This window comes from Haliotis asinina, chromosome 5 (assembly GCF_037392515.1).
Source record: "Haliotis asinina isolate JCU_RB_2024 chromosome 5, JCU_Hal_asi_v2, whole genome shotgun sequence".
In the NCBI taxonomy this organism is placed as follows: Eukaryota; Metazoa; Mollusca; class Gastropoda; order Lepetellida; family Haliotidae; genus Haliotis; species Haliotis asinina.
In genome coordinates, this window is record NC_090284.1 from 39798704 (window position 1) to 39811593 (window position 12890).

The 12890-nt window shown below is 36.0% G+C and overlaps 1 protein-coding gene across 3 annotated transcripts in view; it reads left to right on the forward strand.

The window, feature by feature from the left end:
* LOC137284417 (small G protein signaling modulator 3-like) overlaps positions 1-10426 on the forward strand; it is a 66350-nt gene extending 55924 nt beyond the window's left edge. Inside the window, exon 20 of one of the 3 annotated variants that reach the window (XM_067816213.1) lies at positions 5739-10426. In XM_067816213.1, the coding sequence (XP_067672314.1) occupies positions 5739-5871 (133 nt within the window). In that variant the 3' untranslated portion in view covers positions 5872-10426. Of the gene's footprint in view, positions 1-1191 lie in introns of all 3 variants that reach the window. The other 2 variants (XM_067816214.1, XM_067816212.1) reach the window with 2 other exon arrangements.
* The last annotated feature ends 2464 nt before the right edge of the window (positions 10427-12890 follow it).

The window sequence follows — 12890 nt, forward strand, 5'->3', positions numbered from 1 at the left end:
GATGAAGCATCACATTAGTCCATGTTATGTCAGACCAGAGTTCCACCAACCTTCGCCTGTCAGTACCTTCATGTTACAATCAGTTTCCCTCATTTCATTCTGAGCAAAAACAATTGGTGGTGAAGGATAACTGTCAAATGCAGTTGTTGTGTCATGCTAGGGAGAAGGTGTTTAACGAAGCAATAATACTTGGCATCACTTCCACAGCTCCCAGGCTGCTGTTTGTTATTTCTCTGCCACAGAAGAGTGGTGTTCTATTTTGCTCGTGCTGATTTGAAGAGGGTCATCAACCAGGAGTGTTTCAATCTGTAGTTTGTCTTGGCAGTAGCTCCTGTTGCACACTTCTAAATAATAATATTATCAATTTTTCAAGCTATGCTATGCAACATTTGTTAAGCAGTTTGTTTTCCAAATAAATCCTGTCACTTCATCTTTTGGAATTTGCTGAAGCATGTAAGGCATTCTCAGAGGCAGCTGTTGTAGTTTGATGTTCTGGAAGACAAATGTCAACCCGTAGAGTGGGGTACATGCAGAAAAAAGAAGTAATACCCATCTTACTGATGGGTTCCTCAGAAGACATACATGTATTAGATTTGCGTTCTTGACTATGAAAGATGTTGTAAGGAGTTGTATAAATTTTTATCAATCTTTGACTTAAGCTCTTGTAACCTTGGTATCTCACTCAATTTCAGAATATTGAATACTTTTGAGAGTGTCTAATGCATTAATCCAAGAGTTGTTATCCATGAGGTTGTCATCTTGTCATATCAGCAAAGTAAGTTTATGTTTCGTTCTAAAAACTGACTGAAAATGATGCTAACATATTTAACAGATAATATTTATTCGAGGTAGGGTATATGGATTTCCAATCTTTTGTCATTTACCGATCTGACGATTATACCTCTGAAAATAAATAAACGGTTATTTATAACCTATTGTTTTGAGCTTACATGTTATGTATCATGGCTTCAGCACATGTATCATGGCTTCAGCACATATATCACTGCTGTCTGCTAGACTCACTGCTAACTACCTTTCACTGCCTGCAAACTCTACTACACCTAACTCAGAGCCCTAACTCACTATCCATCCACTTAAGTAATTTGAAGTAAATATAAGCTGCAACAATTGGTCAATGAAATCAAACTTTTCATTCTGTGATTGAGACAAAGACATGTTTTTGTCTTTCAGAATTCTGTCCCAGTTACCCTTCAATTTGTCTGTAGATCGTGAATTAAAGCGAGTGCAAGATCGCGTGGAAACTTCTATTGTGCAGAGTGCCAGAGATATCCTGGTTACTTACCATCTCTTTAGTTGGGAACTGTGATTTAGACCCTACTTGTGATCAATATGTCCATCCACTCCAGTTGCTTTGCCCTGACCTTGGATAATGCAGGTCAAGGTCAGATCAGGGTCAACTAATTGAACTTCTACCCAAAGTTTACTACAAGTTCTTGTCAGTCCATTGTGCCTGCTGTAGCTGCTGCTATCTTCACCTACCGTGCCCAAGATCAAGGTTATATGTGATCATCATTCCTGCTGATGATACAACAACTAGCAGTCCTCTATCAATGGTTGCCCTTGGTTACACCAGGTTAGCCCTGGCGAAGGCTGGTGAAGGCTTTGGCGGGTGAGCTCTAAGTGCTTGCTTTTGGTGGAAAGCTGCAGTCTGAACACAGATATCATGGATTTTGAATATAGAAACTAAAATGGATCCGAAACTATGGGTTTTTTTAACCACTATTACAGAACAATATTTTATGATAGGTTATCATTGCATATTTGTTAACCTTGAAATTAGTGTAAGTTCGAGAAAAACCAGTAGTATTGCAAATTTTGATATGGCATGAAATAAAGGTCATCTGAAAATATTTGAAATCCCCTGGAAATTCTGAAATGATATCTGATTTATATCTGGTCCTGGTTCATGGTATTCTAAGGTCCCAAATAAGTCAGATCAGAGAAATTTTGATTCAGCTACAGACTTACTAAATTCCCAAATACATGAGAAAAAGTATGTAAATTGTTCAGTAACAGCATCCATGGTCCAAATGTATATTATCTGGCCCTTTGATAGTTTCACCTTGGGATAGTGAAACAAAAATGTTTCATTGTTCCAAGTCTTTGTAACTCCATTGCTTAGGCAGGTCTGCGAGATTCTCTGGATTTCTTTCTGTTGATATTACATCCAAGATTATTTGATCATAAAACAAACAGAAACCAGAAAATCGACACTTTTATTGCATGGACTCAATGTCAGACTTATTTTTTAGGCTTTTAATGTTTCCAACATCATGTACTCATGTCTCATTCTGTACTACATATTCTTGTATATTATTTTTAGTCTGTATTGTTGCATTTTAGAATGTTGTCATATTGTTTGCCTTTAAGCTTTGAATGTATCACTGATAGCTAGCTTGATGTTTTTTGCAGAATCTTGGCTCAGTATTCCTTTACCTTATCCCAAGATTGGGAGCTACCTCGCAAACCAGCCCCAGCAACTTTGAAAGAAGGAGTGCGAGACATGTTGATAAAACATCATCTGTTTAGCTGGGACTTATGATGTGCTACCCTTGTACTGTGGAGACATTGTGTTGTGGAAACCTTTTTATGGACTCACCTGTATAGTGTGCATCTAGTGTCACAAATTTGCTTGTTGTTAAAACTTTTCTTTTTGTGCTTTGGGAATGTATCTTGTGTTTGTCCTGGTCACTGATCAAATTATTTTGGAGATGGATGAACAACCTATCATTCAGCAAAAAGGAAGATAATCAAGGTAGTAAAGTCAAAACTTGGGAATGTGGGAATGTAGTGCTTATAGATAAACTATGTTCTTTGGTACAGGGATGCTTCTATTAAAGACATCTACAGAGACAACAAAACATGTTTTGCTTGTTAGTCATGTTCATAGACACTGGTGTGAAGTTCATGCTGATGAAAACCAAACACTTTAAATATTTTTCAAAAAATAGTTCCAGTCCAAGAAAGTGATAGGGAAGGACAAAGGAAAATCATACGTGACATGTATTTGCCAATGATTGTCAGACAAGCTTGACAGTGTGTCAGTTAGAGACACTGGTAGTATTTTACATGTGCAATATGTATATGATGAGTTTATGGAGAGAATATATGTAAGGATAGGCACAGGGTCACAGGTAGACTAGATAAACGGTTGACAGCATGGCCATGGACCATCATAACGGCAGCACGCTATCATTTGTTAGATATCTCAGTGGATGTAATTGAGGAGGTGAAGATGACATAGAGGCTACTAGATGAATGTACCCCAGCTACTGTCCTGTGTATAGAAATGTATCCTATCTGGATTTGTAATACAATAACATAAGTAAACATAGCTAAAGTTAAAATAGAAATGTACTTCGGTCAAAATCATTATATAAAAATGGCCTATAATAGTAATAATTATAATCCTGAATTGTGACAGTTTAAGTCATAATATTGAGACGTATCCTGTCTGAAATCATAATACAGATATGTACCATGTCTGTAATCATAATACAGATATGTACCATGTCTGAAATCATAATACAGATATGTACCATGTCTGAAATCATAATACAGATATGTACCATGTCTGTAATCATAATACAGATATGTACCATGTCTGAAATCATAATACAGATATGTACCATGTCTGTAATCATAATACAGATATATATGCCCTTTTATTAAACAGGGACTGTTGTTGACTTGAAATGGAATTTATTGGAATATGATTACAGCCATATTTACAGCTGTGATTATTTTGATGTGATTTCATTGGTAGCCAGGGTATATATCTGTATTTTGATTTGGAATGCAGTACATATCTGTATTCTGACAAGTACCTGGTATACATTAATGAACTGTGTTGTATGAAACTAAGACATGCGATATGTGCAAATGGTCAGAAGATGCAAATATGAGTGGTTAGGTGGTAAATTCAAAGGCAGCTGTAACAGTGGTTTATACATCTAATAATTCCAATGATCTTGACTCCACGAGTTCCACCTCAAATCCTACATATTGTCTTTTATTACCACAATATTTGCTTGAAGAACTGTTTGGAGTTTATTTCAATTTAATATTTCATATTATCAGAAAATATTTAAAAATCTATGAAATTCATTTACAAACCCCCAAAACAACAGTTTGCTTGAATCCTTGAAGAGTTTTACAGTAAAGGCTATGGAGAGAGCAGTGTACTGTAAATAAAAACATAACTCTATTTGCTTTGGTCTTTAAGAATGTACCACAAATAAAGATGTTCATGCTAGTCCACTCTAGCAGTGCAGCGAAAGAGGTATTACCATGGTTACCAATGTGTTTGGTGTCACATACCACACATCTTTCATGATTTTGAGTGCTGCTGACTTGAATTTGGGGCTAGGTTGTCACAGATGAAATGTTCATTATTAATTAGCATAATCATGATTAATATCTTAAAATCTTGGAGCCTAACTGTTTATCAGTGTTAGAATTCTTTTAGAAACATTTGGTTTATGTTCAGAGTATTTTAATATGGTAATGTTGTGTTGCCAGAGGTAAACAGTGACAGTGTATTTATTCTATAGTCAGTTCATAGTGAGTAATTACAATTATGTAACCAGTATACTTTGATAGCTTGTACCATGACATTTGAATGTTACTTAAAGTGGACTCCCTAAGTATACCTTGAAAGTAGCTTTTGCACTAAAATGAAACCATTTAAGAGGCTGCATATTGTGTGCAATGTTCAATACTGTTTTATTCCTATTGTATAGCCTTTTATTCTGTCAGTCATGGTTGGTAGTGAAAGAATGCATGTAGCTGTTCACGTGTAAAGAGACTGTGATATCATGATTGCTATTGTATAAATATGTTTTTAAATTAGGGCATTTTATTGATTATCAGTTTGTTTACAGAGTTTTGCACCAATATTTTGTAGGTGATTTGAACATATTAATTTAAACTTCACACAAATTGTCATTGTGAAACATCGAATAAGGCTGGTTTGGTCATAAGGTTTTGTGTAGGTTTTTGATGATGGTTTGTCATTTGCTATACTTCAAAACAACATGAGGTTATGATTGCCTACCTCTTAGATATTTGTAAGACCCATTATTTTCCGGACCTAATGCTTTTTTCCCCACCTACATCAGGAATTCTATTTCCTAATTACTAGTACAATGTCCCATTATGAAAGGAAGTTACAACTAATATGTTACAAGTTTTATGTTTCATTTTTCTTGTGTGTTTTGGTAAACAAACGGATAGAGAATGAAAGGCCTAAGTGAGAAAAAGTGTCAGTTTCAGTTTCAGTATCTGAGATGTTCATGTTAGAGCTTAGTATGAAATCATTTGATTCTGAAAAAGAGAAATACAAAGGTTGTTCTCTTTGACCACAACCAGGCATTTTGTTCCAACAAGTTTACACATTCCTTTATTGGTTTATATATTTTATTTGTTTGATTTGTCATGTTATGTACAGATTGTATTTCGATCGGTTTATTTTGAGCATTCATTATGAAATCCAGTGTGTTGACTATGTTGTGATCTTGTTTTATTTGCTCTGTCCATGTGCAGTATTGTTCGATTGTACTTGTGGCACTGTTGTGTCGGTCTCATTGATAACAAATGTTTGACTTGCAGTGTAACCATAGCTTACAGCAGTGGCCACATTCATGTTAATTCAGTATCGATATTTTTGCAGTATTTACCAATAAGCTCAGTTCTTATATATGAACACTTTCTTTCAGACTCTTTTCCCAGTTTTCCTTTAACTTGTCGAGAGATTGGGAACTGCCAAAACAGTCGGATGGTTACAAGCCATTCAGGGAAGGGGTGAAGGACATGCTGGTGAAGCACCATCTGTTCTCGTGGGACCTGTGAGAGGCATCAGTGAATACTGTCAGTGAGTGCTGTCAGGTCTGTCTGTGAGTGCTGAGATAGTAGGCTGTCAGTAAGTATGGACATGTCATAGTTTGCTGTCAGTGAGCGAGGACATATGTGCTGTTTTAGTAAGTATGGACGTAATGTGATGTCAGTTAGTATGGCCGTAATGTACTGTTAGTATGTATGAACATTATGTGCTGTCAGTAAGTATGGACATAATGTGCTGTCAGTATGTATGGACATAATGTGCTGTCAGTATGTATGCACACAATGTGCTGTCAGTATTTGTAGCCATAATGTACTGTCAGTATGTATGGACATAATGTGCTTGCTGTGAGTTCTCACCATGAGTACTGTCTCTGGTTGGTTATCATTGCCAGAAATGATGACATCAGGGTATGACAGTGACTGGAAGCAGTGGCGGTACCAGGATATTCACACCATACTTATTCTTTATACTGCTGTCTTTGCTGGGGTAACAGTTGAAGTAATAGAATGTACACCCATTTGTGATGTGTGACTTCAATATCACTGTCAGTGGGTTGATACAAGGCCATACATTACCAACTGCTATTGGTTTATTGTATGCAGTCTTGGTGCTATAATGTGATCTGTATTGATGCTAGCATTACGTCAGAAAACCATAATATCAAGTGTTTGGTATCTGACTCTGCCAGCATCTTGGTGCATGGATAGTCTGTGAGTGTACCATAGTATCTGGGCCATACTAACTTTAATAATACACTGCCTTGTAGTGAGTGCACTATTGTATCCTGGTATGTGGTGAAGGACTGTACCAGGATATGAAAACACTGACCCTCAGTGCATGTACTATGGAATCTTGGTATCTGGTGATGGACTATACCAGAGTATGATTTCACTGACCTTTGGTAAGTGAACTATTGAATCCTGGTATCTGGTAATGGACCATGCCAGGATATCAATACACTTACCCTTTAGTATCCTGGAACCTGACACTGTTTCTATGGCAACAGCTGTTGCTGTCATGGTCTAAGAAGAAAACTATTGTTGAATGAGAAGAAGGTGAAGTAATATGAAAAGATGTTTGTTTTTAAGGTTTACAAAATTTGTTTATATAACAATGTGATAAAAAGGTTATTGTTTGAAAAACGCAACAGCTTTGTTATGATGTATTGTTTGTCTTATACAATCCTGTATTTTCCAATCACTTGTAAAATGTGTTCAGTACTGGTGTGGGGGATGTCAGCAGTAAAGTTTTCTCAAGATATTCTGTTGAAGTTTGGAGCTGGAAGAGCTAATCACAAATCCTTTGAAACAATATTTTTACATCATTTCAAGACCTATAACTATGAACAGAGATCTTTTGCTAATATCATTTCTATATTTTCATAATTTTGTGAATACTAAGAGGGAAGAACAACAATAATTACAAGGACATGTAGGTAAATTTTGTCCTGTAGAATTCTTGACATACTTCATTCAAGTATCAAACTGGATTTTAGTAACATTGATGGGTCGTGGCTGGGAGTTATTGTTGAATGCAGCATGTTAACAGGAGTTGCTTGTATTATAGATGCCAAGATGGTAAGAAACCTGTTGTTGTTAATATTAACACATGTAATCAAATAAGTTGTTACTAGTATGTGTTAAAAGTGTAATATATTAATCTTGTTCACATGTACATTCATTGTAAATATCAAATTTAATTTATTTCTGTTTTTAGTATATCTTCAGTGAGTTCCTGTTATGCTGGATGGTAATCACATTCAAAGTGTCTCTGTGAAAAAGAAACTAATAGCTGAATCACTGTAGTGTCAGTGTGGTTCTGTTAAGAGGTTTGTAATGTAGCTATCCTGAAAGAGAGATTTCCCTACTAACAGGCTCTTGAATAACAGGGTGTCACTGTATAAATATACGTTACATCGTTTCTTTGTGTAAATGGAAGTTTCAAGAACTAGGAGGGACAGTTAAGTGTCCAGAAACTGTTCATAATCCCCTTTTATGCTATTTGAAAAAATTATTATTTTCATCATCACTAAACATGCCAGTAATTTACGTTTTAGTTCATCCATTTTCTGAATTATTGTCTGTCTATTTCAGCATATTGTTTCATAGGCCTGAAATTTATTATGAACAAGCCACTTTGATACTGTGGAATATTGCTGACTTTAGCTTTAAACAAACAAAACATATTCATATTATCGTCACATGTGCATAATCTCAAATGAACGAATGGTGATGTGATGTGATATCTCAGCTTATCTTGTTCACTTATTGTTTCATCCACAGAAACATCAGTGTGTATATTGTCCTATGCATATGTATTGTGAAATGTGAAAGAGTTAAATTGTAATTTTAGTGTAGGCCAGATCCTGTTTTTAGTGACCCAACAAAACAATTAACGGACATATCATGTTTAGTTTAGAGTTTAGGATGATGAGTCACAGGTGATGTGCTGATATTTTAACTTTATATTTCAAAATCAAAATGTAGCAAAGGCAGAATACCATCTGTATATCAACTAACCTGTAGCAGGAAATTTTTAAAGTATTTCATATTTCAAATTGTATTTTAAATTGCGAGTTTGTATTCATTGACAACAGCATTAATATTATATCAACTTGTAGAATGCTTCTCAAACAGAGCATAACGTTTCCTGAACATATGGAGACCAGCAGACCTCCGTTACCAGTGACCATTTATTTTGAGAATCATGGATGATTTACTCACACATTGGCACATTTATTAATCTTTCTGTCTTATTTTCATTTGTGCAAAATATTATGTCCCAGGTGTTGTGTGTTCCAAGTGTAGCCAGTATGGTGAATTAACAGTAGCTTACTATAATAGAGATTGCATCTGTAAAATAATCATGTAAAGGTGTTTTTGTTTTTAATCATTTGGTTTACAGATACATTGATCATAAAATATCACTATTCTGAAAAATAGTAAGAGAGCCAATTTGAAAGTGAACACCATTCAAAGGACAAACAAAGCACTGAAAAATGTTCATAAAAAAAACATTTTAAATGTAATATTTCACAACTTTGGAAGTTTTTGTGGATCACTTCAAATAATGTTTGTAATTATTAGTGTTTTTTGATCACTTGCAAAACAGTTATGGAAAAGATTAACTGAAAACCAAATAATTAAAAAGACTGTTGAGACATATACAAGAATAAGATGAGCATTACAATTGCATTTCCACACAAAATTAAACAGGTTGGCTATTAAATGTGCAATTCCTCAATCTTGCCTTTAGAATTGCCCTTTGAGTTATCCTTGGTTGTGCCAATCCTAAAACGTCCCCATGAATGCCTCTATATTTTTGCTCTGTGTGTGTCGTCCAGTATTACGTAAGGTATTTGTTTGAAGGATAGTGTTCAAATTGTATATAGTAGATGTTATTATCACAGTAGTCTTTCACACATTCCAGCAGTTTCCTAGTAAACAAGTGATCACATTACTGATCATTACTCTGATATAATACCTCTCTGTGAGATCTCCATAGACAGTCACATCAGAGGGACGTTGAGTGGCCAAATGTATCTGAAGGGTTGTGGATTCTTGAGTCAGTCAACTTTTTAAAACAGGTCAAATTCTTTTCTGAACTTGATTTTTACAAAAGAGCCCTCCAAATGCCAGTGTTCCTTTCTGGATCCCATTGTGTTCCAGAACGATGTAGTTTGTAAATGCCTACAAGAAAACATTCGACCAACAATGAGAAATATTGAGACTTATCGACTGATCTAATGGAATGGTTACCTCATTTTGATGTATTGTATTGGAGTAAAATATCTGATGTTAATGAGATTGTACTTGCCACTGCATAGAACAGTCCTGATTGACATGGATGGAGGACCAAAACATTAATAATCAGGCAAATAGAATGGTTTGGGATGATGACCATATGTGCTTGAATGGACTGTCCATTTGTGCCTTGCATTGGTCAAGTGGTCACACATTCGTGTGCCAGTAGTATCACGTTCTCAGATGTGATAATGCAGAATGTACAGGAGTTTGGATGTTATTCATAATGTCTGAGAATGGTTTCTGACTCTTATGTCACACGAAAAGGAAAAATCATGCTTATTTGATTGATAATTTGTGAATTTTGTTACCAAAGCAGTATATTTCACTTGATGTTTTATCATGTGATTTCAAATGAAATGAAATAATTCTGAAATGTTTCGGACATGTTCCAGGTAGATTGAAGGAATTCCCTTAATGTCTTGTTAACCATGACAAAATATTCTGCTTAGCTTTATAACAATTTTGTTTGTTTATCATGATATGTATTCAATTTCTTTGGCACTTAAACATCATGCTACAATAAAAAACAGAATGTTAATTCTCTGTGTCATGAATGTGAGTGTCTATTATGTCTTAAATTGATGGGGGTTTTTTTCACCTCTGATGTCTTGTTTTGGTTATGTTGCTTTAAATCTATGAAATCCTTTGATTCCACTCTTGAGAAACCCTGTATTGATGGTGTATGTACATGTAAAAACTGTTGAGTGTAAAAGTATTGTAAGATATCTGTACTGTGAAATAAAACAATACAACTGTAGCAGTGCCTTCAGTATGTTTTGTCAGTATGATACAAGGGGGCAAGATACGATAGTCACCGGATGGTTTGGAAGTCCAAATGAGTCCAAAGTCTTATGCACAGTCAATATCTTAAGGATCATAGGTTTTGAGGAAGTCAATGTCTCATTGATGTTCCATCCCAAACCATCCTTTTGTATGACCTGTCTAACTGGCTGAAGTGTCTCATTGCATTCATGGTTTCTAAAACAAGTAAGTCATCTGCTTCATCATTTATAGTCATGCTTCATAAGACGAGGTATTATAAGCAAAGAAAACCTTTCCATGTTCAAAACAGTATCCTCCAAAGTGAAAGTTTCTTGACCATTCTGAATCTCCATCACAATGATGAGGGGTTGGCATAAAGGGCAGCGTATCCTACTCCACCCATGGCCCCCACCACATTCAAATACAAAGGTAGGTCAGTTTGTCATCTTCAAAAACAACAACCCCAAACACAGGGACAAGTAATAGTCAAAGATATGCAATTGGACTGTTGTAAATGCCATCATTCTTGTCACACTTGAGAAATGTTCTCATCTTTTATTTGTTTGTTTTTTATTATTATTTTTGGGGGTGGGGCTTATGTGATGCCTGTCATGGATTTAGTAACTTGATGCAATGAGCTTTGAACAAAATGGTTTTGACACTCTGAAAAGCCTGATTTGTGGTTCAAGAGTTGTGACATGAAGAATCCAAAAGCTGGTGTTTCTTGCTAGACATGAAGAAAGCTGGCTATCAAAAAGTTGAAGCCAAACATTTTGTCAGAGTTGTTTTTTTAACTCTGAAAACATTGCATTGTTTTGATGGGGCGGATGAAAATGTTTTCATTTCCAAAAACAATGTAACAAGTAAATTTCGCAGGTTTGTAGCTTCAGAGGTAACAACCCAAATGCTATCTGAACAGCTCTGTCCTCAGTTGCTCATCTGTTGAGTCTTCTGTGTTGTTCGGGTGCATCATGGTATTTTGTATCCTTATTGTCATTATTGAGTACACCTATCTAAACAAGGCAGTTTGAAGTGTGCATTTCTGTATGCATATATTTATAAAACTAACGATAGAGTTTCTGAGAGTGGATTTATCGTTGAAAAACGAGACCAGTACTGAGCACGAAATATTTTTGTATCGAGTACAATGTTTTAATCCCAGTGAAACATGTTTGGATATATGCCTTCCAAGGGTTCTATGAATTCGAGAGCGTAGTAGCATAGGTGGGTTCACAAGTCCAATTCCAGACTGATAAGGACTATCATTCACACCATCTGCATATTTGACCAAAAACGTCTTTTTGATTGGGAATAGTGCTGACTGCAGCATTAGAGTTTTGCTTCTCATTTGTCTGGGCGCAATGACGACGAGTTGATGGATAACATGTAAAATCAAGACAAAGGATGCTTCATTTAATGGATGATGCAGGAGTACTGTCGAGTCAAAAGTAGGGTTTTATGGATAAAGGTTGAATAACGCCTAGTGATAAAGTATGTAAAGAAAAAGGCACTGAAATACCCATAGCCATTCATGAAGATATAGGTATAACACATTCTATGTCACACTAAAGTTTGATGCACAGATGAGCAGGACAGCTTTCATGAGAGCCTTGAAGATGGCCTGCTTTAGAAGAAGTCAACTCGGGTGATTCAGACAATCCACTAAATGCAATATGGTAATCGTTATTCAGTAGAATTTCTCAGGAGAGAAAACATTACATTGTCCCAGAAACTTTGGCTATGTAAGTATCGGGTGGTTTTGAGTTCAAATGTTTCTCCTATATGGTTATAAAAGCAGCAGTCACAACACGCCTAGTGATAATCTAGTACTGTCTGGAACAGCCCAAGAAAGGTTCTTTGTTGATGAAACCAGAGTTCACAACTTCCAATCAACAACCTAGTAAGGCTAAATACAAAAGTGAACAGTTTGTCGGGCATCGACGCGTCACATGTATTGTGCGCGAAACAATTTTCTGTTGCTAATAAAAAATAATTTTGACTTGGCCGCGTCCCCCATATTACATTGCACCCTGGGACATTTGCGGGAAGACAAATGGATGTTTGAAGCTGAGAAAAGGTGAGCTCTTCCATCAGGACAATGCCCCAAGTAGACGAATATGCCACAAATGTGATCATACCGCCTTCACCACGTACCTTTTTCTCTTGAACTGCTACCGTCAGTCATTCTTTTCTCCTCAGAAGCGAGGAAAGCTCAAGCTAGATCTTGATTCAAATGACACAATACCTTAAAATAGACAATCAAATTATATAAAAGTGATGGTTAAGATAAGGGTTATAGCACATTTGTCAACGTCCGTCAGTATGGAAGAAGGGCCAAATCTGAAGCGGGTCTTAGACGTGTATCGCTTCAGTGAAACTCACGCACATGGTTTCTGGAACGCCCAAGGTAGGCTACTGTGCAAAGCGAATTGCGACTGGGAATGTGCGCAAATAGGCAT